The 27,714-nt window shown below is 45.3% G+C and overlaps 2 protein-coding genes across 8 annotated transcripts in view; one reads left to right on the top strand and one right to left on the bottom strand.

The window, feature by feature from the left end:
- The window catches only part of CSNK1D (casein kinase 1 delta), a 42,199-nt gene extending 36,077 nt beyond the window's left edge, over nt 1-6,122 (bottom strand). For 3 of the 4 annotated variants that reach the window (XM_056550136.1, XM_056550135.1, XM_056550137.1), the window contains exon 1: nt 5,795-6,121. In XM_056550136.1, the coding sequence (XP_056406111.1) occupies nt 5,795-5,870 (76 nt within the window). In that variant the 5' untranslated portion in view covers nt 5,871-6,121. Of the gene's footprint in view, nt 1-5,794 lie in introns of all 4 variants that reach the window. The other variant, XM_056550138.1, reaches the window with a different exon arrangement.
- On the top strand, nt 6,050-27,648 carry LOC130297559 (nicotinamide N-methyltransferase-like). 4 transcript variants are annotated; one of them, XM_056550140.1, is made up of 4 exons: nt 6,050-6,179; nt 13,456-13,673; nt 18,049-18,256; nt 24,775-27,648. In XM_056550140.1, exons 2-4 carry the CDS (start codon nt 13,526-13,528, stop codon nt 25,208-25,210), a joined length of 792 nt encoding a protein of 263 aa, XP_056406115.1. In that variant the 5' UTR covers nt 6,050-6,179; nt 13,456-13,525; the 3' UTR covers nt 25,211-27,648. The 4 variants fall into 4 exon arrangements, with proteins under 4 accessions (XP_056406115.1, XP_056406118.1, XP_056406116.1 ...); XM_056550143.1 differs by lacking the exon at nt 6,050-6,179 and adding an exon at nt 6,198-6,250; XM_056550141.1 differs by lacking the exon at nt 6,050-6,179 and adding an exon at nt 6,309-6,323.
- The last annotated feature ends 66 nt before the right edge of the window (nt 27,649-27,714 follow it).

The following is a 27,714-nucleotide window of genomic DNA, read 5'->3' as shown; positions in this document are numbered from 1 at the left end:
ACGGTGCTGCCATGACCCCACCAATGAAGGTCTAGAGAAGATCCTATATACAGTACACGGTGCTGCCATGACCCCACCAATGAAGGTCTAGAGAAGATCCTATATACAGTACACAGTGCTGCCATGACCCCACCAATGAAGGTCTAGAGAAGATCCTATATACAGTACACGGTGCTGCCATGACCCCACCAATGAAGGTCTGGAGAAGATCCTATATACAGTACACGGTGCTGTCATGACCCCACAATAAAGGTCTAGAGAAGATCCTATATACAGTACACGGTGCTGCCATGACCCCACCATAAAGGTCTAGAGAAGATCCTATATACAGTACACGGTGCTGCCATGACCCCACCAATGAAGGTCTAGAGAAGATCCTATATACAGGTACACGGTGCTGCCATGACCCCACAATAAAGGTCTAGAGAAGATCCTATATACAGTACACGGTGCTGCCATGACCCCACAATAGAGGTCTAGAGAAGATCCTATATACAGTACACGGTGCTGCCATGACCCCACCAATTAAGGTCTAGAGAAGATCCTATATACAGTACACAGTGCTGCCATGACCCCACCAATGAAGGTCTAGAGAAGATCCTATATACAGTACACGGTGCTGCCATGACCCCACAATGAAGGTCTAGAGAAGATCCTATATACAGTACACGGTGCTGCCATGACCCCACCAATGAAGGTCTAGAGAAGATCCTATATACAGTACACTGTGCTGCCATGACCCCACAATAAAGGTCTAGAGAAGATCCTATATACAGTACACGGTGCTGCCATGACCCCACCAATGAAGGTCTAGAGAAGATCCTATATACAGTACACGGTGCTGCCATGACCCCACCAATGAAGGTCTAGAGAAGATCCTATATACAGTACACGGTGCTGCCATGACCCCACCAATGAAGGTCTAGAGAAGATCCTATCTACAGTACACGGTGCTGCCATGACCCCACAATAAAGGTCTAGAGAAGATCCTATATACAGTACACGGTGCTGCCATGACCCCACCAATGAAGGTCTAGAGAAGATCCTATCTACAGTACACGGTGCTGCCATGACCCCACCAATGAAGGTCTAGAGAAGATCCTATCTACAGTACACGGTGCTGCCATGACCCCACAATAAAGGTCTAGAGAAGATCCTATATACAGTACACGGTGCTGCCATGACCCCACCAATGAAGGTCTAGAGAAGATCCTATATACAGTACACGGTGCTGCCATGACCCCACCAATGAAGGTCTAGAGAAGATCCTATATACAGTACACTGTGCTGCCATGACCCCACCAATGAAGGTCTAGAGAAGATCCTATATACAGTACACGGTGCTGCCATGACCCCACCAATGAAGGTCTAGAGAAGATCCTATCTACAGTACACGGTGCTGCCATGACCCCACCAATGAAGGTCTAGAGAAGATCCTATCTACAGTACACGGTGCTGCCATGACCCCACCAATGAAGGTCTAGAGAAGATCCTATCTACAGTACAAGGTGCTGCCATGACCCCACCAATGAAGGTCTAGAGAAGATCCTATATACAGTACACGGTGCTGCCATGACCCCACAATGAAGGTCTAGAGAAGATCCTATATACAGTACACGGTGCTGCCATGACCCCACCAATGAAGGTCTAGAGAAGATCCTATATACAGTACACTGTGCTGCCATGACCCCACAATAAAGGTCTAGAGAAGATCCTATATACAGTACACGGTGCTGCCATGACCCCACCAATGAAGGTCTAGAGAAGATCCTATATACAGTACACGGTGCTGCCATGACCCCACCAATGAAGGTCTAGAGAAGATCCTATATACAGTACACGGTGCTGCCATGACCCCACCAATGAAGGTCTAGAGAAGATCCTATATACAGTACACGGTGCTGCCATGACCCCACCAATGAAGGTCTAGAGAAGATCCTATCTACAGTACACGGTGCTGCCATGACCCCACAATAAAGGTCTAGAGAAGATCCTATCTACAGTACACGGTGCTGCCATGACCCCACCAATGAAGGTCTAGAGAAGATCCTATCTACAGTACACGGTGCTGCCATGACCCCACCAATGAAGGTCTAGAGAAGATCCTATCTACAGTACACGGTGCTGCCATGACCCCACAATAAAGGTCTAGAGAAGATCCTATATACAGTACACGGTGCTGCCATGACCCCACCAATGAAGGTCTAGAGAAGATCCTATATACAGTACACTGTGCTGCCATGACCCCACCAATGAAGGTCTAGAGAAGATCCTATATACAGTACACAGTGCTGCCATGACCCCACCAATGAAGGTCTAGAGAAGATCCTATCTACAGTACACGGTGCTGCCATGACCCCACCAATGAAGGTCTAGAGAAGATCCTATCTACAGTACACGGTGCTGCCATGACCCCACCAATGAAGGTCTAGAGAAGATCCTATCTACAGTACAAGGTGCTGCCATGACCCCACCAATGAAGGTCTAGAGAAGATCCTATATACAGTACACGGTGCTGCCATGACCCCACCAATGAAGGTCTAGAGAAGATCCTATATACAGTACACGGTGCTGCCATGACCCCACAATGAAGGTCTAGAGAAGATCCTATATACAGTACACGGTGCTGCCATGACCCCACCAATGAAGGTCTAGAGAAGATCCTATACACAGTACACGGTGCTGCCATGACCCCACCAATGAAGGTCTAGAGAAGATCCTATACACAGTACACGGTGCTGCCATGACCCCACAATAAAGGTCTAGAGAAGATCCTATATACAGTACACGGTGCTGCCATGACCCCACCAATGAAGGTCTAGAGAAGATCCTATATACAGTACACGGTGCTGCCATGACCCCACCAATGAAGGTCTAGAGAAGATCCTATATACAGTACACTGTGCTGCCATGACCCCACAATAAAGGTCTAGAGAAGATCCTATATACAGTACACGGTGCTGCCATGACCCCACCAATGAAGGTCTAGAGAAGATCCTATATACAGTACACGGTGCTGCCATGACCCCACCAATGAAGGTCTAGAGAAGATCCTATATACAGTACACGGTGCTGCCATGACCCCACCAATGAAGGTCTAGAGAAGATCCTATATACAGTACACGGTGCTGCCATGACCCCACCAATGAAGGTCTAGAGAAGATCCTATCTACAGTACACGGTGCTGCCATGACCCCACAATAAAGGTCTAGAGAAGATCCTATCTACAGTACACGGTGCTGCCATGACCCCACCAATGAAGGTCTAGAGAAGATCCTATCTACAGTACACGGTGCTGCCATGACCCCACCAATGAAGGTCTAGAGAAGATCCTATCTACAGTACACGGTGCTGCCATGACCCCACAATAAAGGTCTAGAGAAGATCCTATATACAGTACACGGTGCTGCCATGACCCCACCAATGAAGGTCTAGAGAAGATCCTATATACAGTACACGGTGCTGCCATGACCCCACCAATGAAGGTCTAGAGAAGATCCTATATACAGTACACTGTGCTGCCATGACCCCACCAATGAAGGTCTAGAGAAGATCCTATATACAGTACACGGTGCTGCCATGACCCCACCAATGAAGGTCTAGAGAAGATCCTATCTACAGTACACGGTGCTGCCATGACCCCACCAATGAAGGTCTAGAGAAGATCCTATCTACAGTACACGGTGCTGCCATGACCCCACCAATGAAGGTCTAGAGAAGATCCTATCTACAGTACAAGGTGCTGCCATGACCCCACCAATGAAGGTCTAGAGAAGATCCTATATACAGTACACGGTGCTGCCATGACCCCACCAATGAAGGTCTAGAGAAGATCCTATATACAGTACACGGTGCTGCCATGACCCCACAATGAAGGTCTAGAGAAGATCCTATATACAGTACACGGTGCTGCCATGACCCCACCAATGAAGGTCTAGAGAAGATCCTATACACAGTACACGGTGCTGCCATGACCCCACCAATGAAGGTCTAGAGAAGATCCTATACACAGTACACGGTGCTGCCATGACCCCACAATAAAGGTCTAGAGAAGATCCTATATACAGTACACGGTGCTGCCATGACCCCACAATAAAGGTCTAGAGAAGATCCTATATACAGTACACGGTGCTGCCATGACCCCAAAATGAAGGTCTAGAGAAGATCCTATATACAGTACACGGTGCTGCCATGACCCCACAATGAAGGTGTAGAGAAGATCCTATATACAGTACAGACAAGCAGAAGCTGACCGCAGTGGGGATCATATCCAGGGTAAACGCTCCAGAGCCCACCACTCTACCTGGATACCGGGCCACAAGACCAGGTTTAGCACCTACCACACGAGACGTCCTAGACAGTGGTCTCCAAAATGTGGACCCCTGGCCGTAACACAACTAAAACTCCCTGCATTCACCTTTAGTCTTTTATTAATACCATTATCCAGGACTGACTGAGGTGTGGGTCTAAAATCGTGCCATATGGCTACCGGCTCTGACATTTTTTTTTTTTTTTTTGGGGGGGGGGATGGGGGGTGATGCTTGCGCCTAATTTGGGGAGAGGCTATACTGAGACGCTTCCCATCCCTCAGGCCCCCTGCTCCTGTCATGAAGCTTTGGGCTACACATTCATTATGTAATGAGGGCAGAAGTACTGGAGTGTAGGGGACCCCTTAATGATGGGGGGGCACGCACACTATATCAAGACACTCCATTTTCCTCAGGGCCCTGGATCCTGTCATGAGGCTTTAGGGCCCCACACATACCTTATGTAGTTAGAGGAGGCCCAGTACTGGGGTGTAGGGGACCCCAAAATGATAAGGAAGGCTATACAAAGGCACTATTCTTCAGGCCCCCTGCTCCTGTCATGAAGCTTTGGGCTACACATTCATTATGTAGGCAGAGGAGGGCAGAAGTACTGGAGTGTAGGGGACCCCTTAATGATGGGGGGGGGGGGGGCGCGCACACACACACTATACCAAGACACTCCGTATTCCTCAGGGCCCTGGCTCCTGTCATGAGGCTTTAGGGCCCCACACCACGTATGTAGGTAGAGGAGGCCCAGTTCTCAGACTCAGGGAACCCCACAATGATGGGAGGAGGGTGCACTATACCACTCCCTATTCCTCTGGGCCCCGGCTCCTGTCATGAGGCTTTGGGGCCCCACAAATCCCTTAAGTATAGGATTCGGGGGACCCCACAATGATGGGAGGAGGGTGCACTATACCAAGACACTCCCTATTCCTCTGGGCCCCGGCTCCTGTCATGAGGCTTTGGGGCCCCACAAATCCCTTAAGTATAGGATTCGGGGGACCCCACAATGATGGGAGGAGGGTGCACTATACCAAGACACTCCCTATTCCTCTGGGCCCCGGCTCCTGTCATGAGGCTTTGGGGCCCCACCAATCCCTTATGTAGGATTCGGGGGACCCCACAATGATGGGAGGAGGGTGCACTATACCAAGACACTCCCAATTCCTCTGGGCCCCGGCTCCTGTCATGAGGCTTTGGGGCCCCACACATCCATTATGTAGGATTCGGGGGACCCCACAATGAGGGTGTACAGGACATACTGTATACAGCAGCCGAGGCCCCATTATCATCCTCCCTATATACAGGCGGGGGGTGGTGTCCCCTCCCCCTCCGGCTCACACAGTCCGGGCCTACAGACCCCAACATCCTATCCAGACACCATGACACCCCGGTGTCCCCGACTACCGCCCCCACTAGTTACAATGAAGCCCGACAACCCCGCACCCCTCCTTCACCCCTCCCGTCTCCAGTACGTTTCTTACCCAAATAAATGTCTCCAAAAGAACCGCTACCAATCTTCCGGCCCAGCCGGTACCGGTTCCCGACTCTCAGCTCCATGACACCGCGCAGACCTTCTCCTCCTCCCCGCAATCAGCCTCTGACCCCCGGAGCACTTTTCACCATCGGTTCACGGTGGCCATCGGCTATGAGGGCGCCCGAAACCGAGCTGTACGGACAAGGCAGGGGCTTCACCGAGTGTTCCCGACACTCACGAGCTTCCCGTCCGCTCGGTGCCGGTGGATTACGGCGGATTACACTGACCCCCGTTCCCGTTCCGGAAAAGAACCCCAGCGAGAGGCTGTCACCCAGAGCCTGTGACGTCACTCCACCTAGCAACAAGCTACGAACTAGCTGAGGGCGGAGCCAGTAAGTCACATGACCGTAACCACAGAGTATCGATCACGTAGGCTGCCGCCGGATTTAACTGCTGCCACCAGGTGGTCGTTTGTAGGCACTACACTATTATTTATATCCGGTGCAAACATCATATTTTCGACATTGCAATGCAGTGTGGGTTATACCAGAAATCCTTTCTTACAGTAGCATATAGAGTTAACCTAATATTTTATTGTTTTCCAACCAGTGTGCCTCCAGCTGTTGCAAAACTAAAAATCTAGTTTTGCAACAGCTCTTCTACAGTGCCAGCTCCATATACCACAATACAGGTGTCCATCATGGTAGTCCAGGTCCATATATCCTTTGGATAGGGGATAAGATGTTTTGGGGCCAGAGTACCCCTTTAAGACTCTGCATCCATTTCATGGAAATGCTGGGACATGTCCGGGTCATGTCTTAGGCTGGGTTCACACTACGTTTTCTCCCATACGGGAGCGCATACGGCAGGGGGGAGCTAAAAGCTCGCGCTCCCGTATGTCACCGTATGCGCTCCCGTATGTCATTCATTTCAATGAGCCGGCCGGAGTGAAACGTTCGGTCCGGTCGGCTCATTTTTGCGCCGTATGCGCTTTTACAACCGGACCTAAAACCGTGGTTGACCAAAGTTTTAGGTCCGGTTGTAAAAGCGCATACGGTGCAAAAATGAGCCGACCGGACCGAACGTTTCACTCCGGCCGGCTCATTGAAATGAATGACATACGGGAGCGCATACGGTGACATACGGGAGCGCGAGGTTTTAGCTCCCCCTGCCGTATGCGCTCCCGTATGGGAGAAAACGTAGTGTGAACCCAGACGGACTCCTGGACCCCCTCCCCCATGTACCTGATGGAGGCCTATCGTGGATCATAACATATGCAGCAAGGTCTGCTGGTTGGTATAGCACACACCTCTGAACTATTCTACTGAGCTGGATCTCATAGAAAGACATATGTTGTGCACTATATCTTTTTACTATGGAACCTTATATGTGACGGATGCCACTAAGTGGCTTTGTGCCGTTATGACACGGCAGTGCGACAGACATCAGGGAACACTCCCGCTAAGAGCCATAACTCTTATTTTTTTTTACCTACAAAGCTTTTTTTTTTGTATGGCAAATTGTACTCTGTAATGACACCCTTCATTTAACCCTAAAATATACTGGGAAACAATAAAAATGTGTGAGGTATAACTGAAAAAAATAAATAAAATTCTCATTCGGGGGGATTCTGTTTTTAGTTGTGGTATACGTGACATGTTTTCTGCGATAAAACATGCTTCAATTTGCCATATCATTGCCCCTATAACCTTTTTACATTTTCTGTCTATGAGCTGTGTTAGGGCTCATGAGGGCCTGCTTCTTCTCAGCCACTAGTGCCATAAAAAGAATAGGAACAAGTTTACACATAAATTTAGGTTGGGACGAGGATTAAATGGGCAGTGTCAGATATAAAAAAAACTTTTGATATGTTGTAAAGTATGCAAAACCAATAGGTTTTGCAATTGCTTTCATAAAAAAAAAAAAAAAAAATCAGTATTTCATACTGAAAAAGCCAGTCAAAGAACTGACCCCCCCCCCCCCCCCCGCCTCCTGGGATACACACTAGTCCTACTGTGTCCACTTATCATCACCTACATCATGGACACACTTCATGATTGACAGGTCTGCAGGTCTAAAGATACTGCTTGCTGTTCCTGTGGAGAGAAGGGGTGGGGGAGGGGCAGAAGCACACTACTCTGGGCTCCCTCACTGTCTGCTGTGTGAAGAGAAGGGGAGGAGAGGCAGAAGCACACTGCTGCCATGACTGAGCTGGAGACAGAAGACTGAATGGAGGATTGTTTGTTTAAAAAGTAAGTGTCCCTGCATGTAAATATATGTGTGTCTGGATATATACAGTCATAGCCGTAAATGTCGGCACCCCTGACATTTTTCTAGAAAATGAAGTATTTCTCACAGAAAAGGATTGCAGTAACACATGTTTTGCTATACACATGTTTATTCCCTTTGTGTGTATTGGAACCAAACCAAAAAAGGGAGGAAAAAAAGCAAATTGGACAAAATGTCACATCAAACTCCAAAAATGGGCTGGACAAAATTATTGGCACCCTTAATATTTGGTTGCACACCCTTTGGAAAAAATAACTGGAATCAGTCTCTTCCTATAACCATCAATAAGCTTCTTACACCTCTCAGCCGGAATGTTGGACCACTCTTCCTTTACAAACTGCTCCAGGTCTCTATTTTTCCACCAGCAATTTTAAGATCTCTCCACAGGTGTTCAATGGGATTTAGCTCTGGACTCATTGCTGCCACTTCAGAACTCTCCAGCGCTTTGTTGCCATCCATTTCTGGGTGCCTTATGACGTATGTTTGGGGTAATTGTCCTGCTGGAAGACCCAAGATCTCGGACGCAAACCCAGATTTCTGACACTGGGCTGTTAAGTGCGACCCAAAATCCGTTGGTAATCCTCAGATTTCACGATGCCTTGCACACGTTCAAGACACCCAGTCTCAGAGGCAGCAAAACAACCCCAATACATCATTGAACCTCCACCATATTTTCCTGTAGGTACTGTGTTCTTTTCTTTGTAAGCCTCATTCCGTTTTTGGTAAACAGTAGAATGATGTGCTTTACCAAAAAGTTCATTTTTGCAAAATGTAGTCTTGCTTTTTTATGTCTCTGTGTCAGCAGTGGGGTCCTCCTGGGTCTCCTGCCATAGCTTTTCATTTCATTTAAATGTCGACGAATAATTTGCGCTGACACTGATGCTCCCTGAGCCTGTAGGACAGCTTGAATATCTTTGGAACTTGTTTGGGGCTGCTTATCCACCATCCGGCCTATCCTGCATTGACAGCTTTCATAAATTTTTCTCTTCCGTCCACGCCCAGGGAGATTAGATACAATGCCATGGGTTGCAAACTTCTTGATAAGTCCTCAGATAGTTCTCTTCTCCTCTTTCTGTTGTCCATGCTTAGTGTGGCACACACAGACACAAAATGCAAAGATTAAGTGAACTTCTCTCCTTTTTATCCACTTTCAGGTGTGATTTTTAAATTGCCCACACATGTCACTTGCCCCAGGTGAGTTTAAAGGAGCATCACCTGCTTAAAACAATCTTATTTTTCCACAATTTTGAAAGGGTACCAATAATTTTGTCCAGACCATTTTTGGAGTTTGATGTGACATTATGTCCAATTTGATTTTTTCCTCCCTTTTTGGTTTAATTCCAATACACACAAAGGGAATAAACATGTGTATAGCAAAACATGTGCTACTGCAATCCTTTTCTGTGAGAAATACTTCATTTTCTGGGAAAAATTCAGGGGTGCCAACATTTAAGGCCATGACTGTATTTATATGTATATGTATCTGTGAATATATGAAGTGAATGTGTGTGTGCGTTACAGGGGGGACTACAATCATATACTTCTAGCTGTTGCAAAACTACAATTCCCAGCATGCCTGCACACCCAAATGATGTGTGGGCATGCTGGGAGTTGTGGTTTTGCAACCAGTGGAAGAACACATCCTGCAGCAACACTGCTGAAAATCAGTTTTACCAATCATATGCCTCCAGCTGTTGCAAAACTACAACTCATAGGATGTGTGGGCATGCTGGGAGCTGTAGTTCTGCAAAAGCTGTAGGCACAGTGTGTGTACTTGTATTGGTCATAGACACATAAGATTACATGTACATGATCAGGAGCAACATATACTGAGCAACATATAACAGTTTTTTTTTTTCCGGGTGATCTGACAGGTACGCTTTACAGGTGAAGTCTCTTTAGGAACAGAATGGGCCTCATTTACTAAGGCTTTTCCGAGTAGATTTTACTTTACAAACTCTCCACTTTACTTCAAAAACCTGAAAAAGGGACATGGCCAAGGAAAAGGAGTGTGTCTCCAAAAACACATTTTAGAGAAAAACAAAACTACAACTTTAGTAATGTTCCCACATAAAATGTGGTAGATTTGAGCTCTGGAAAACCCAACAGCTCAGAGCATGTGTAAAAAAGCAAAACATAAGAAAAATCACCAAATACAAGATACAATAGTAAATACTATGGAAAAATACCTGTCGGGGGAAAAAAAGCCCCACAAAGAAAACTCCACTCCACTCTTAGTAAATGAGGGCCAATGTCGCCCTGCATGGAATGATATGCCTGAAATGCTTCATGACCAGACTATTTAGGCCTTGGATATTATATAGAGGGTTAAAGGGGTTATCCAGGAAAAAAAACTTTTTTATATATATCAACTGGCTCCAGAAAGTTAAACAGATTTGTAAATTACTTCTATTAAAAAATCTTAATCCTTTTCAGTACTTATGAGCTGCTGAAGTTGAGTTGTTCTTTTCTGTCTAAGTGCTCTCTGATGACACCTGTCTCGGGAACCGCCCAGTTTAGAAGCAAATCCCCATAGCAAACCTCTTCTACTCTGTGCAGTTCCCGAGACAAGCAGAGATGTTAGCAGAGAGCACTGTTTCCAGACAGAAAACAACAACTCAACTTCAGCAGATGATAATTATTGAAAGGATTAAGATTTTTTTGATAGAAGTAATTTACAAAACTTTCTGGAGCCAGTTGATATAAAGAAAAATGTTTTTTCCTGGAATACCCCTTTAAAGGGAAGGGCTATAGAAATGACGACCCCAGGCAAATACCCAGGCAGGAAAAGAAGGAAAAGAAAGCTTTATAACAAAAAAGATAAATATATAAATGAACATATGTTAATGTGACAGGTGGGAGTTACCCAAGGAGGGACTCAGAATAGAGCAGGTGAGGACACCCACCGGCCTGACACAGCTAAAATATGAATGGAAAGATAACGGGGGAAAGATAGCAGCCGACACTCCTGAGCCTGTACCTTACTCCCTCAACTAACCCATGAATTAATAATATGTTATGGGTCGGGAAGGGGTTCGAGTATTAGACCTCTTTTTTACTAATTTGACCTATAAATATAATCTAAACTGTTGTTATTATTTGGGATATTGTGTTACATAAAGTTTGTAATGAGAAAAAAATGTGTAAAAAGGATGAGGGACCCCATTTTTTTGTGGTTGCCCTGGGCCCCTTTTTCTTTAAAGTGAACCTGTCACCATGAAAATTCTGTCCAATCCTCCCGCATCACCATATAGAGCAGAATGATATGTATGTGAAAAGATTCATTAGGACTTACAGCTTTTTATTTTCAAGAATCTTTGTTAAAGTCTTTTAATAAGAAACATGGTAGAAATTTCTTTGGAGGTTAAGTTGTGGTGTCCGCAAGGAGGATGGCAGTAGCAATGTAGGGCCATCGGGGGTAGTAAAGTCTGTGATATCATGGTAGCCTTTTGGGTGTGTGGTGACTAGGTGGTGCAGGTAATAGTGTAGGGTATGTTGGTATTAACCCTATGTTGTCGTGACACCAGGATGAGGTTTCCTTAGAGTAATGGTCCTACCGCCAACCGTCCCAGAAACGGTAGGGAGAAATAATTGAATGTCCACAGGCGATATTTGATGAAAACCGGAATAAACTTTACTGCATATTTTATGCAACTGCAGGAAACAGAACAGTTTTTGTATAGAGGACCGTAGTTCAGGTTCCTCACAGGTTTGCTGGGACTTCTTAGATATCAATGAGCTTTGATTTGCTAGCCACTGTGCTACTGGTTTGAAGATAATTGAGTTGCAGTAGTCACACAGGTTTGCATTCAAAGTTGAACGCCACATCTAAAGTGAAAGTACACTAATGCCAGTTAGCTCAGGGGGCTGTTTGGGATGTCCGCAGCGAAATTGCGGCATCCCGAACAGCTGTAGAACAGCAGGAGGGTCCCTACCTTCCTCCTTGCTGTCCGATCACTGAATGACTGCTCAGAGAGATCCAGGCATGAGCAGTCAAGCGGAAGAATCATTGATCAATGGTTTCCTATGAGAAACCATTGATCAATGTAAAAGATCAGTGTGTGCAGTGTTATAGTCCCTATGGGAGCTATAACATTGCAAAATAAAAGTGAAAAAAAAGTTGATAAAGATCATTTAACTCCTTCACTAATAAAAGTTAGAATCACCCCCCTTTTCTCATAAAAAAAAACTGTGTAAATAAAAATAAAAAACATATGTGATATCACTGCGTGCGGAAATGTCCGAATTATAAAAATATATAGTTAATTTAACTGCACTGTCAATGGCGTACGCGCCCAAAAATTCCAAAGTCCAAAATAGCGTATTTTTGGTCACTTTTTATAACATGAAAAAATTAATAAAATGCGATAAAAAAGTCCAATCAATACAAAAATGGTACCGATAAAAACTTCAGATCACGGCACAAAAATGAGCCCTCATACCGCCCCATACGCAGAAAAAAAAAAAAGTTATAGGGGTCAGAAGATTACAATTTTAAACGTATAAATTTTCCTGGATGTAGTTATGATTTTTTCCAGAAGTACGACAAAATCAAACCTACATAAGTAGGGTATCATTTTAATCGTATGGACCTACAGAATAATGATAAGGTGTCATTTTTACCAAAAAATTTACTGCGTAGAAATGGAAGCCCCCAAACTTTACAAAATGGCATTTTTTCTTCAATTTTGTCGCACAATGATTTTTTTTTCCTTTTCGCCGTAGATTTTTGGGTACAATGACTGATGTCATTACAAAGTAGAATTGGTGGTGCACAAAATACACCATAATACAGATTTTTAGGTGCAAAATTGAAAGAGTTATGATTTTTTTAAAGGTAAGGAGGAAAAAACGAAAGTGCAAAAAACGAAAAACGCCTGGTCCTTAAGGGATTAAATATTTGCATATAATAAATATGTCTAAAAATTCACTAAACTTGAAGGGGTCATCTGGGATGTTTATGGCATATTGACTGGATATGCTATAAATGTCCCCAGTTGCGGGTCCCACCTCAAGGACCCCCACCTGGAAGTAGTTGGGAAGCTAAAAAACAGACAAAGGAGGCGAGTTAGGCAATCTGTGTAACTCTCATTGCCTTTAATGGGAGTTGCTCAAATTGCCTTTTTTTCAGAAGAGGTGCAAAAGTTACTAAAACACAATTTATTTATTTGTTTTTATTTAGCAAAATGATGTTTATGCAAAAATGTGCAACTTTTTTTTGTTTTGTTTTTTATACAAGCCTTTATACATTTCCCCCTGTACCTCCTCAGTGCACAGTGAAAGGACAGATTGTTCGCAATTTGAGCCTATGTAAGCACTGCTTTGGCAGACCACCAAGGTGCTTTTGTCTGAACAAGCACTTTGTATTCTATTCACAAGACCCAGCAGTGGACATTACTGGTGAAGAAACATCTCAGTCAGTTCAGCCAGTATCTCCAGAGAAGAAACCATGTCTAACTTCACAGGAAAAGAGGAATACCAGAAATTATTCAGCCCTAAGGCGTATCTGAACGCCTATTTTAGAATGGGTGAAGGGTCTTTGGGAGACGACTATCTACAATTTGTACTCAGGCAGCTAGCAAAAACATTTCATTCAGGTAGGTCACAATTGTTTTCATTTCTAAGGTTGATTTGTCTAAGCTTCCATAATATTCACATTGATTTCTTATCTGGGGGAGGATCGTCATATGAGGACGGGACATGAGAACGGGATATGAAGTTGGGACATGAGGACAGGATTTTAGAACGGGACATGAGAATGGGATATAAGGGTGGGATATGGGGTCGGGATATGAGGACGGGATATGAGGGCAGTATATGAGGACGGCATATGAGGACGGGACATGAGAATGGGATATAAGGGCGGGATATGAGGACGGGATATGAGGGCAGTATATGAGGACGGCATATGAGGACGGGACATGAGAACGGGATATGAAGTTGGGACATGAGGACAGGATTTTAGGACGGGACATGAGAATGGGATATAAGGGTGGGATATGGGGTCGGGATATGAGGACGGGACATGAGAATGGGATATAAGGGCGGGATATGAGGGCAGTATATGAGGACGGCATATGAGGACGGGACATGAGAACGGGATATAAGGGCGGGATATGAGGGCAGTATATGAGGACGGCATATGAGGACGGGACATGAGAACGGGATATGAAGTTGGGACATGAGGACAGGATTTTAGGACGGGACATGAGAATGGGATATAAGGGTGGGATATGGGGTCGGGATATGAGGACGGGACATGAGAATGGGATATAAGGGCGGGATATGAGGGCAGTATATGAGGACGGCATATGAGGACGGGACATGAGAACGGGATATAAGGGCGGGATATGAGGGCAGTATATGAGGACGGCATATGAGGACGGGACATGAGAACGGGATATGAAGTTGGGACATGAGGACAGGATTTTAGGACGGGACATGAGAATGGGATATAAGGGTGGGATATGGGGTCGGGATATGAGAACGGTATATGAGGTCGGGATATGAGGGCAGTATATGAGGTCAGCATGTGAGAACTGGATATGAGGATGAGAACTTCATTGTTGCTTTTCCTTTCCCACATGGTTTAGGTAGGAAGACCAGGCAATGCCAGGTACACTGCTAGTTGTCTCATATATGCATAGTACAGTGATCCCTCAACTTACAATGGCCTCAAAATACAATAGTTTCAACATACAATGGTCTTTTCTGGACCATTGTAACTTGAAACCAGACTCAACATACAATGCTACGGAAAGTCCAGATCTGTGAAACGTGTCACAACTGGAGGAACTGACCAATCAGAATTGGTATTTTACTGGTAAATCACCTCTATTACTGTAAATCACTTCTACTACTGACAAGCACTGAATGGCTACGGTACAGGGAGGAACTACAAATTCTGTACTACTCCTTACCGGTGCTGGGTTAGCTGCTCCTTTGGACACCAAGTAAGGGTGGCTCCATTTGGGACACTGTGTGTACTGTATAGGACCCTGAAGAAGCTCCTGTCCGCTACATAAACCATTGTTTCCCAACCAGGGTGCCTCCAGCTGTTGCAAAACTACAACTCCCAGCATGCCCGGACATCCAACGGCTGTCCGGGCATGCTGGGAGTTGTAGTTTTGCAACAGCTGGAGGCACCCTGGTTGGGAAACACTGACATAGACAGCTATTTCCTTACTTTTATATGTAAGGACTTGCTTTATCTGTATTGGTTATCTACTTATTTTTTGTTAATCCTCACTTTACCAGGTTTCCATAGAGTTATGGTCTCAACATACAATGGTTTCAACATACAATGGTCGTCCTGGAACCAATTAATATTGTAACTTGAGGGACCACTGTATACAACATTTTTCCATACAAAATTTTCACCAATAATTGAATTATAAAAAAGAACCAAACTAGACCTCTGAAGGTGTCCTGTGGAATTTCGCAACAGATCCTTAAAGGGGTACTCCGCCCCTGGCATCTTATCCCCTATCCAAAGGATAGGGGATAAGATGTCAGATCGCCGCGGTCCCGCTTCTGGGGACCCCGGGGATCGCCGCTGCGGCACCCCGCCATCATTACTGCACAGAGCGAGTTCGCTCTGTGTGTAATGACGGGCGATACAGGGCCCGGAGCAGCGTGACGTCATGGCTCCACCCCTCATGACATCACGGCCCGTCCCCTTAATGCAAGTCTATGGCAGGGGGCGTGACGACCGCCACGCCCCCTCCCATAGACTTGTATTGACGGGGGCAGGCCGTGACGCCCGTGGGGCGGAGCCTTGGCGTAACGATGCTCCGGCCCCTGTATTGCCCGTCATTACGTTCAGAGCGATCTCGCTCTGCGCAGTAATGAAAGCGGGGTGCTGCAGCAGCGATCCCCGGGGTCCCCAGCAGCGGGACCCCGACGATCTGACATCTTATCCCCTATCCTTTGGATAGGGGATAAGATGTCTAGGGGCGGAGTACCCCTTTAAGAGTAGGGTCACATGTAACACATCTGCAGGGTATTTCAGGATGCGGATGCGCCTATGCCAGTCACTAGAGCACGCTCCCTGTGGGTCTGCTTATAGCAGCAGTTTCACCGCTGCTGATCTGCTATGGGAAGACACACAGGGGTACTCTGCCACAGCGGGGAGCTCACTCCAGTGACTGGCATGGGTGCATTCGCAGCATGAAATATGCTTCGTATGCTCTACCTGTGACCCTACCTTAAGGGTACGTTCACACATACAGGATCCTGCGCAGATTTGATGCGCAGGATTTGTAACTGCAGATTAGAAGCTGTGCTGAGTCATTTAGTTTACATTGAAAGCCGCAGCAGAAAATCCTCTGCATCAAATCCTGCGCATCAAATCTGCGTACGTGTGAACGTACTCTTAAAGTGTTTGTGGTATCTAAAAAAAAAATGTCATGATGTGAGGTGTACCCTCCATGAATCTTGTTTTTCCAGCACATCCACAGATGCTTAACACCTTGAACTATTTTTGGAAGAGTCATTTTGGAACAATTTTTGCAGAGTTACAGGTCATTTTATTCTGCTGAAAGAGGCCACCTCCATTGGGGAATTCTGTTGTCCTGAAAGGGTGTACTTGGTCTTCAACAGTTTTTTTGGTGCGTTGCTTTTACATCCTCATGTGGGGGACTCAACAGACAGGGCAATCTGTCGCAAGGACCGGGATCGTCAAACAGTGTGTTGTTTTCCTGCAGCACTTTGTGAATCGGGTTGACAGGTTGCTGGGTGGGGCTGGAGAAGACCCAGCGGTCATGGTGCACATTAGCACGAATATCAAAGTAAGATGTAGGTGGATTGTCCTTAAAAATGATTTTAGGGACTTAGGCCGTAAGCTTAAGGCAAGGACCTGCAAGGTAGTATTTTCTGAAATATTACCTGTACTAAGTCCAACACCAGAGAGGCAGTGGAAAATTAGTGAGGTAAATAAGTGGCTCAGAAGTTGGTGTAGGAAGGAGGGGTTTGGGTTCATGGAGAACTGGGCCAACTTTTCTATCAGATACAGGTTCTACAGTAGGGACGGGCTGCACCTCAATTGGTGCAGCTGTGCTCGGGGAGACGATGGCCACAATATAGAAGTGGAAGACAGTGTAGATAGAGAGCAGGGACTTATTAATGTACCTGGGGGGTGGAGCGGAGGGAGGGGTTAGATAATAGGGATAGGCTTCATAGGAAAAAGCCTCAAACACCTCTATATTGCATGTTGACCAATGCCAGAAGTCTGACTAATAAAAATGACGAACGGGAGTTGATGATGTCTGAGGAGGATTATGACATTGTAGGAATAACAGAGACATGGTTGGATGATAGCTATGACTGGGGGGTCAGCATACAGGGTTATAGTCTATTCAGGAAGGATTGGAAAAATTGGTAAAAGATAGGGGATAAGATGTCCAATTACGGGGGTCCCGCCGTTATCTCGCATGCAGCACCCATCTCTGGGAGCTGCACGCAGCACTGCAGCCTCGGAGTCTGCCGGGTCAGGGCTGGAGTATCGTGACATCACGACTCTACCCCCGTGTGACATCACACTCCGCCCCCGCAATGCAAGTCTATGGGAGGGGGTGTGACGGTCACACGGGGCGGAGTCATGGCTCCAGCGCTGCGTACTTCATCTGTCGCTTCATCTCTGCATAGAGGTAATCATGGCCACTGTGCAATTCCCTGGAGAGACAGCGCTAACCTAATGCTGCTTCTACCTTCCTTCTCATAATCTATGAGGGTCCCAGAGGTCAGTCCCCCACCAATCACTAAGTGATGTATCCTAGTCTTATGCCATCCATCACTTTACAAGATGGAATACCACTTTAGGCTAAGTTTTACAGCTGTAGTTTTTATGTTGTATGAACTTAATCTAAAGCAGATACAATGGGAAAATGGCAACAGTCATAATTGTAAAGGTTTTTATTTTGTACAATTTGTTGAACCTTTTCATCATGTTTTGTTTCTTTTTTGTCCTATAAGGTAAAGTTAAAGGTGACACATTGATTGACATTGGGACAGGGCCCACTATATACCAGCTACTATCAGCCTGTGAAGTCTTCAAAAACATCATTGTCTCTGATTTTACTGACAAAAACAGAGAGGAATTTAATCTATGGCTTAAGAATCAGCCTGGAGCATTTGACTGGAGTCCTGTGGTGAAACATGTATGCCAACTGGAAGGTGGCAGGTACTGTGCAAAAAATACAATGCCAAACCTTTAACCTCCTTCCCCTCTCTCTGGTAACAACAGCCCTCAATGTGCCTGACTGTTCTGCAATAGATCTACTTAGTCTGCACTGGCCCTTGTGTTATCTATCTAGTCTGTAGCCGGTCAGATCATACAGCAGTGACAATGTGTCGGGATCTGGACCCCAGCCGTAAAATTGCTAGCTTCTACAAAGATATATTGCCCCCCCCCTCTCCGCACCCATTGTATATATTCCCAAGATAACATAGCTATAAGACCATTTTTATGTATGATAACACTGTATATATCTAAACAATGGCAAATACAGTGGTTACAACATGAACTGGTTCCAGGACAAACATTTTATGATGAAACCATTGTATGCTGAGACCATAACTCTATGGAAACCTGGTATTTGGTTCTGAAGCCCCAAAATGTCACCCAAAAATAGGAAAAATAGACAAGATAACTAATACAAATAGAAGAAAGAAATATATCCAGCGCGGACTTCGTGCAAATATGAACTTCTTTATTCAGGTACCAACAAGAACAGGATAAAGTGACGCGTTTCAGCCAGACAAACTAGCCTTAAAGGCTAGTTTGTCTGGCTGAAACGCGTCACTTTATCCTGTTCTTGTTGGTACCTGAATAAAGAAGTTCATATTCGCACGAAGTCCGCGCTGGATATATTTCTTTCTTCCATTTGGTTTCTCTCAGTGCTGGGTCGCACCTGTCAGGGCACGGACCTGAAGCGTACCAGGGGTGAGCTGATAGACTTTTTCTCTCAACTAATACAAATAAAGCAAATCTTTACATTGTAAATTCAGAAATTGCTGCTAGAAATCATAAATGACTTCATACACAATAGGCAGGTGCTTCTTCAGGGTCCTGTACAGTAGAGCCCTGTAGAAGGCTGTTTTTTAAATCCCGCTTCTGCTGGATTTCTGACCATTCCCACCCGCTCCCATAGGATGTTTGTTCCACTCCCGCCCTCTCCCGCTAACATTTGGATCTCAGGCACGGAGCAGTCATTCGTCGATCGGACACCGAGGAGGCAGGTAAGGGCCCTCCCGGTGTCCGGTCAGCTGTTCGGGACGCCGCGATTTCACCGCGGCGGTCCCGAACAGCCCGACTGAGCAGCCGGGTCACTTTCACTTTCGCTTTAGAAGCGGCGGTCAGCTTTGACCGCCGCTTCTAAAGGGTTAATACCACACATCGCCGCGATCGGCGATGTGTGGTATTAGCCGCGGGTCCCGGCCGTTGATGAGCGCCAGGACCGACGCGATATGATGCGGGATCGCGGCGCGATCCCGCTTCATATGCGGGTGCCGGCGCAGGACGTAAATATACGTCTTGCGTCGTTAAGGGGTTAAAAAAAAAAATCATAGGCGAAGATTTATCAAAACCTGTCCAGAGGAAAAGTTGCCCAGTTGCCCTTAGCAACCAATCAGATCGGTTCCTTCATTTTTAACAAGACCTCTGCAAAATGAAAGATGCAATCTGATTGGTTGCTATGGGCAACTCAGCAACTTTTCCTCTGCACAGGTTTTGATAAATCTTCCCCATAATTTTTAAAGCAGTTGGGAATGGAGTAACTCTGTGTATAATGTGGTCCCCACAGCTGCTCCCTGTCCTATACACCAGGGGGGAGAGTTATCAAAGCCTGGGCAGAGGAAAATTTTACCAATTTAGATCTCTTCTTTTCTTTTTCAGAGGTCTTTTTAGAAATAAAGAAGCGATCTGATTGGTTTCTATGAGCAACTGGTCAACTTTTCCTCCGTACAGGTTTTGATAAACCTTCCCCAATAGATCTGTGTCAGGTCCAAGGCCTGATTATTAAAATCCTATATGTGTATTATAATTATAACTGTGTGTGATGTATTATCCAAGACATGGGTGAGAGGTCATTCAGACGGTGTATCCTTTTTGTGTATTGCATTTTATTGGGGGTCTGGCTGTTTGTTTACATCTCCTTTGAAGTCAAAGGCTCTTTTGAAGCAGCAGGATGTAAGGGGCACTCTAGTCCCATCATATAATAAACAGATAAGGGGTCAGGAAGAGAGATGCCCCACCTGGTGGGATCAGAGGGGAGGGGGGGAATGGAGTTTCCCTCCAAGGAAGCAGGAAAGACTTAAAATGCTGGACTCAACTGTTGTTGAAGGCTGTGCCCAAAGCTGACAAGAGCTCTCACCCACAAAGGACGGCTATACCATCATGCTGTAAGAACTTCATTTTTGTTTTCTGAACTTGTCTTGCAAAACTCTTTTATATATTTTTATACCTGTATGTCATTTGTTTCTGTATTTTTATATAGTTAGCACTGTGATACCTTTTATCAGATTAAATGTTTAATTAATCAGCTCTGGTCTTTGATCTCTAAATATATGAGCTCACCTTTCTGAAGGCAGCTCTGGTGGAAACACGTTTATCTAAGGGTTAATTTGGTGACTTGCTGGGACTAGTAGTGTATACCCAGAGGTCTGGTGGCCTTAACCCTTGCACCATCACACTCTCTCTAATGTCTTGGCTGGACCGATAGGGTATGATCGTGACAATCTGATTTATCACAATGTGTGAGGAGAATTGTCTGGTTTTTCCCATTACAACCAATCACAGATGACTCTTTTATTTTTATCTACAGACCTATATGAGGGCTTGTTTTTTGCATGACCAATTGTTATTTGCAATGGCACCTTTTATTTTACCATAAAATCTATGAGGCAACCAAAAAAATTATTATTTATGGTGGGAAATTGATAAGAAACTCATGATTACTTTTATTACATTTTTTTTAAACTCCTCCAGACCGGCCCCCTTGCTGATTACCGCTGTCCTTGCTCCGGATGCCACAGGTGGCCGTGCTGTGGTGCGGCTGCTGTGGTGAGTACTGTTAGAGGTGGTGGGAGGGGCGCTGCGACGGAGAGCGGGAGCGCCGAGGACTCTTCCCTTACTCTCCGCACAGTCAGGAGAAGTCGGTGTGGTGCCGGTGGAGCCCTTCATCCTCCCCTCTCCTTCACCGGTTTCTTCTGTTATTATTGGCAATAACATGGCCCCTGCTTCCAGCTCCTCGCCTGAGGAGATTGATTTGCCTGACCCTGTGCCAGATATGTCTGTGTCACTTACACCCCCTTCCTCTTCTCCTGCCCCCCTCCCTATGTGGAGGAACCTGCGGCCCATGGGTCAGGTTTTCATGATGCCCTAGAGTCCCTTCCCCTTACCTGCCAGCCACCTGCTTCCAGGCAGTGTAATTCTGTGTACGGCTACAGTAGCCGCCGCCGTGATGCATCCAGGAGGCGGCATTCCTTGTCTGGCTCTTCATCGGATGGTTCCAGTCGGTAACGCCGCAGCAAGACGGGTGGTTCCAGCAAGAGCTGTAGGCACGGCCGCCATGAATCCCATCGGTTGAGGAGTCGCTCCAGATGCTCCAGGTCCTCCAGATGGCGGTCCCCCTCTTCCTCAGACAGCTGCTTCAGGAGCCCGCGGGGTCATGAGTGTTCTTCCAGGAGGCAGCGGGAGCCCTCGGATTCGGCGATGGGTTCCCAACGAGCGGACAATTGGTCCGGCGCAGTTGTGGGCTTGCACGCTGCTGCTTCTTCATCGATTCTGGTTCCTCCTCCTCTGGTTCCGGTGGTGTTGCCTTCTTCTGAACCTGCTCCTCCTCCATCTATGTCTCCCTGTGAGTAAAACTTTGCTGGGGCTTGGGGAGGGTCAGAGGTAGTTAGTTCGGCCCTTAAGGCCTTGCTGGCGCATTTGGAGCCTGGTTCTCAAGGGGCGGGGTCTTTTCAACACTCCTTGGCGAAGCGGGCCCCTTATCCGCCCGGGACGAGGGTGCACAAAGAGGCTTTATTCTGCTGCATCAGCCTCCTGGGGGCTCATGTCGAGGAAGAAGAAAAATATATGGGCTAATCAATACATTAACATATGGTACTTAATTTCTGATAGATAAGGAACGCACGCCTTTTTCTGACAAACCTGCTGAACACCAGCCGCGTAAAACTCAATTGAAGTGTAATTGATTACAAGCCTTCTCGGTCCTGGGGTGTATTATGGGACAGCAGCACCTGGAGCGCTGTTCTGAGCTCTTCATATACATGGATTCCATCTATGGCGCTTTCAAGTCGCATGGCTGTTTTGGGTGGTGGAAGTACGATGAGGAGTTCAGATGGCGGTTAGCTCTGCAGCCGGATGTAGGTTGGGGTTCTAGGGCCACCAATGTTTGACTTAGATCAATGATGTCCCATCGTTCTACTCCCTTTCCAGCAGGGGCAACTGCTTCCTCATCGGGTTCCCAGGGTGCAGTGGCCGCACGCCGTCCCGGATCTTTCTGGCTCTTTAATGAGGGCCACTGCAAGTTCTTCGGACTGTGCAAGTTCAAACACGAATGTTCCACAGTGTGGCAAAACTGCTGGTCTAGGAGCCAGCTCCTTCCGAGGGGAAAGACGCCAGTGAACGTGGCCGCGATGTTGCCCTGGCTAGAGTGTTACCCCAGTAGGTCCGAAGCTAATCAGTTATATCTTGGTTTTTCTTTTTTTTTTCATCCCATATGTTCCCTCTGTTTTTTCACAGCAGGCCCTGAATTTGCAGTCCGATAACCTTCACCCTGCTGCCCTTAGGGAAAAAGTAGGAAAGGAGGTCAATCTGGGTCGATTTCAGGGTCCTTTTGTTTCCCCCCTTTCTTCAGTTTGACGTTATCCCCCCTGGGGGTGGTCCCGAAAAAGGAGAGTGGCAAGTTCCGCTTAATACATCACCTTTCGTACCCGAAGGGTGGCTCAGTTAATGCCGGAATTTCTAAGGATGCCCCTTCTGTATCCTTTTATAGGGCAGTGTTGTTGGTTTGGCGGGCGGGAAGAGGAGCCCTTATGGCAAAATCCGAAATACAATCTGCCTTCCGGCTCCTACCGGTATACCCAGAGTGTTATCACCTTCGATATGTTCAGTTCGTTCTTGGAGTGGGTGGTGTGGTTTGAAACTGTCTGTTCGTCCATAATTCATTATTTGAACGATTTTTTTGTGGCCCCTGGTGATTGCGGGTCATTCTCTCTCACTGGTATTTCTGGTTATCCATGCCGCTGGGAATGATCTATGTTCCATGCCGGTTCCCGAATTGATCACGCTGATGAGGAATTACTTAGAGAGGATCATCTTACTCTTCTCCGAAGTCATTGACGTTTGGTCCGAAATTGTCCTTAGAGTCACCTGGCAGGGGGCACGGGATGCTCACGTTTGGCTCGATACGTCCGTGCACAGTCGGGTGTAGTGGTTAGGCACAGGCAGCTCGTCTTTTGATGGGGTTCACCTTAACGACAGAGGGCTTGATATATTCTTATCAGGGCTGCAGGATGGTACCGAGCAAGCATTGTATGTGTTAGGTGGGGGTCTCTGGTTGCCAACCTACAGGACGTTGGAGGTTGTTTTACATCCATGTTAACATCATTTCAATAAAGCTGTGGCCGACCCCCACATCCACTTAAGATGGTTAACATGTGTTATGTCATTTATTATGGAAAAAGGGGGGGGGGGAGGGACACTTTATGGTCAGTTAATAGGGGAAGGTGTATTTCGCACAGTCTGGGTGCCACCAGTCCGTATAGGGCTAGGTGGCACGGACTGGGCGAATGTTTATAGGTGCAGCACAGGTAGCCAGGCTCCCGCCCCCCTTCCCCTGTCTTAAGCAGTCATTCCCCTCGTTTTGGTGGTTAAGGGGTTAATGGGGGGACTGGTCTTAGAACAGGAAGGGGTGGTCGTGTCAGGGGATATAATAAGCCCCTGCTTGCCCCCTCCTCTTACCTGATTGTGGCCAGCAGGAGTTCTCACCCTCCCGCCCTTTTTAAAATTTTTATAAAAAAAACATAAAAAAAAGAATATATAATGGTATATTTCCTTCCTACTTGTCATTTCTTGGTCAATTTGTTTATTTACTCTGTCGGATGTTTTGGAGGGTTGTTGTCTTGGCAGGTGCGCTTTCCTGGAGGCTGGTTGCAGTTCGGCTGCGGTTGCTGGTCCCTTTCCATGTATTTGAATTTCAGAAGTCACAGCTGGCGGTGCAGGAGTTAATTTCTAGTAATGATGTAGGTGGATGGCTGAGTTGCCCGTCGGCCAATGCTGGCGGCTGGCAGTGCGCTTCCTCTCTAGTTGCCAACCCACAGGAGGTTGGAGGTTGTTTTACATCCATGTTAACATAAATTCAATAAAGCTGTGGCCAACCCCCACGTCCACTTGGTTAACATGTGTTATGTCATTTATTATGGAAAAAGGGGGGACACTTTATGGTCAGTTAATAGGGGTAGGCATAGCGCAGTCTTGTTGTGATTAGTTACAAAAATTATGCACATTTTTTTTTCATATGTCCCCCATTTTGCGAAAGGCAATTCATAAAGTCATTCTTCACTTTCACTTTGGTAAAATAACAATAACACCTCATGTCTCCTGTTGTCCTGGTACAGTCTATCCTTTTTATTACTAGGTATACTTGTAGATAAAATATTTTTGTAGTAACGTTCCTTCTTCTTCTGTGACAGGATATCTTACCAAGAAAAGGAAGAACGGCTGAGAGAATGCATAAAACAAGTCCTGAAGTGTGATGTTCTGATTACAAATCCCCTAGATCCGGTTACTATTCCCGCAGTGGATTGCCTCCTGAGTTGCCTGTGTCTGGAGGGAGCATGTCAAGATCTAGAATCCTATGTCACTGCATTAAAAAATATTACCCATTTATTAAAAGTAGGTGGTTATTTGGTGCTCGCGGGTGATCTGGGAAACAATTTCTACATGGTAGGTGAAGAAAGGTTTTCTGGCCTGTGCCTCAATGAAGCCTTTCTGAGAGAAGCCATAACTGGGACTGGATACGTTATTGAAAACTTTGAGCTCTTTATGAAGAATGAAACTTCTGGAGAAGGCGGTGCAGATTTTTTAGGTCATTATGTTATTGTTGCTAGGAAAGAAAGAAAGGTGTGAGCGTTGTATCCAGAAAAGGGTTCTGCACGGCATTTCATAGCAGCTAATTGTCCAGTTTTTTTAGCGTTAAAAATAGAGGTGGATTCAAAAACAATAGGAAATATGAGGGAAGGACTTATATTTCTCCTTCCTGCTAGATACTCTTTTGGCTTTGGCTGCTGTATGCTCCAAAGGAAGTTGTATAGTTATTTCCAGTCTGACCCCACTGCTCTCCGCTGCCACCTCTGTCAGTGTCAGGAACTGTCCGGAGCAGGAGAGGTTCGCTCTGGGAATATGCACTTGCTCTGTGCAGTTCCTGACACTTTGCCAATCTGAGAAAGAGGGATATTCCCTTGAAATGTATCATTGCCCTTTTTATGTATTACTTTTTTGTTTTATTCGTTGTTAATAAAACCTATTGATGCTTCTTAACAATACATATGCATTCTGTGTATCTCTTTGGGAATCAAGTTGAACCAGCGCCATATCCAGTGCATCATTTTTTTTCTCTCCTCTGGGATAGTTTCTGACACTGACAGAGGTGACAACAGAGAGCACTGTGGTCAGACTGGAAAGAACCACACAACTTCCTCTGTAGTGTACAGCAGCTGATAAGTACTGGAAGGATTAAGATTTTTAAATAGAAGTCATTTTTAAAATTCTGTATCATTTTCTTGCACCAGTTAATTTAAAAACTTAAAAATGTTATGGCATTCATAATAAAATTATGAGTAAGAAAAAAATTATAAGTGAGAAAAAAATTGCACAAAAAACTAAATTTTTTTATAATCTGGCATCAAAATATCAATAGGTGGGTAATAGATGTTTTACATCGCTGGCCATAAAAAATAATAAATATATATATATATATATATATATATATATATATATATATATATATTTATGGCCAGTGATGTAAAACATCTTTTACATACATATATGGTATATATAGTAACCTACTGGAAGGGAATGTGCCGTCACAAAATGATCTAATAAATATTTAAAGTGACCCTTTCTCTGTAAAAAAAACACGTCAAAAGTTTTGATCACTCGGGGTCTTAGTGTTTAGACCCTGACCGATCTCTACATATTACTGGGAGAAGTGCATGCTAGCATGCTTTACTCCTGGCTGGCCACGATCCAGCTACACTGGATGGAACCCATAGAGTTATAATGGAGCCTGTTTAGTGCAGCTCGCAATCAGCTTCTTCCAGTGATATCAAGAGATCGGTCGGGGTCTTAACACTGAGACCCCGGGCGCCCAAAAGGTTTGGCATGTCTGATTCTATTTTCAATTTTTTTATTTAATTTCATTTTTTTCTATATATGGAGGCAGCCATTATGCTTGAGCTGTTTTTAACAGTATTTAGAGATGTGCTTAACAGCAGGTCCCATGGACATAGGCAGCAAGAGGCATCTGTTCCTTTGACATAACAAAGATTACTGGGCATCCTCTGTGACCTATACAGAGGTCAATCCATAGAAAGGGGGAGGCTTAGCTGTGAGCTTAAGCTATTGCCAAGATTTTGTCTTATCTATACACTGATGTCAACTTTCACTGTACTCTGGGATGTGATGATAAAGAGGAGACAAATTAAAAGTGATATGTACAGAACAGGAAGTTTCAATTGAACCCCTTAAGGACCAGGACAATTTTTGTTGCTGCACTATTGTTTTTTCTCCTCGCCTTTTAATAGCCATTACTTTTATTTTTTAGTCTACACACCAATATAAGGGCTTATTTTTTTCAGGAACAATTGTACTTTGTAATATCATCATTCATATTTTCATTCATCTGGGGTATAACGTGATACGGGATAAATAATGTTATATTTTTTTTAGTTCGGACAATTACGCAAATAGCGATACTAAATAAGCTTATTTTTATGATGTTTACATATTTTTATATGGAATATGGGAAAACTGTGGTATGTAAACTCTTAATATGGAAGTTTTAATAAACTTTTAATAAATAAAAGCCTTTATTTTAAAAAAAAATTTTACACTTTGTTGGTCCTTTAGAGGACTTGGGAGGAATTATTACGGTAGATTACTCATACAGATCAATGGAGTTCCATAGAACTCCATTGAACTATGTGACCGGCGATTGATAAAGCCTTGATAGAGCCATGGACCGGACTACAGGAGAGGTAAGTCCTCCGGCTACTTCAGCAGTGGATAACGATCCATCCCACTAGACCACCAGGGTCCATTTAAATCTCCCTTTAGGCGTCGCTGTCAGTTTGACAGCGGCGATCTAAAGGGTTAATAGCCGCCCACGGTGATTGCCACATGTCAGCTGTTAGTGGCAGCCCTCAGCTACAAAAATCAGCTGGGGGCTTCCAGGTACATGTCAATGGTCATTACGAGGTTAATATTAGGCCTAGTGGCCATACTGAAAACGTCATGATTTTAGGATTTTTTTTTAATGATATAGATAGCAAAATGGAAAATAAGAGCAAACAATTATTTGAAAATATGGTTATTAAAACATGCTTTAACCCGGATGTAAATGTATGTCCAGG

The sequence above is a fragment of the Hyla sarda genome, chromosome 13, assembly GCF_029499605.1.
Source record: "Hyla sarda isolate aHylSar1 chromosome 13, aHylSar1.hap1, whole genome shotgun sequence".
Classification (NCBI taxonomy): Eukaryota; Metazoa; Chordata; class Amphibia; order Anura; family Hylidae; genus Hyla; species Hyla sarda.
Note: the sequence above shows the minus strand (reverse complement) of the source record. Positions and strands in the feature narration are given on the sequence as shown.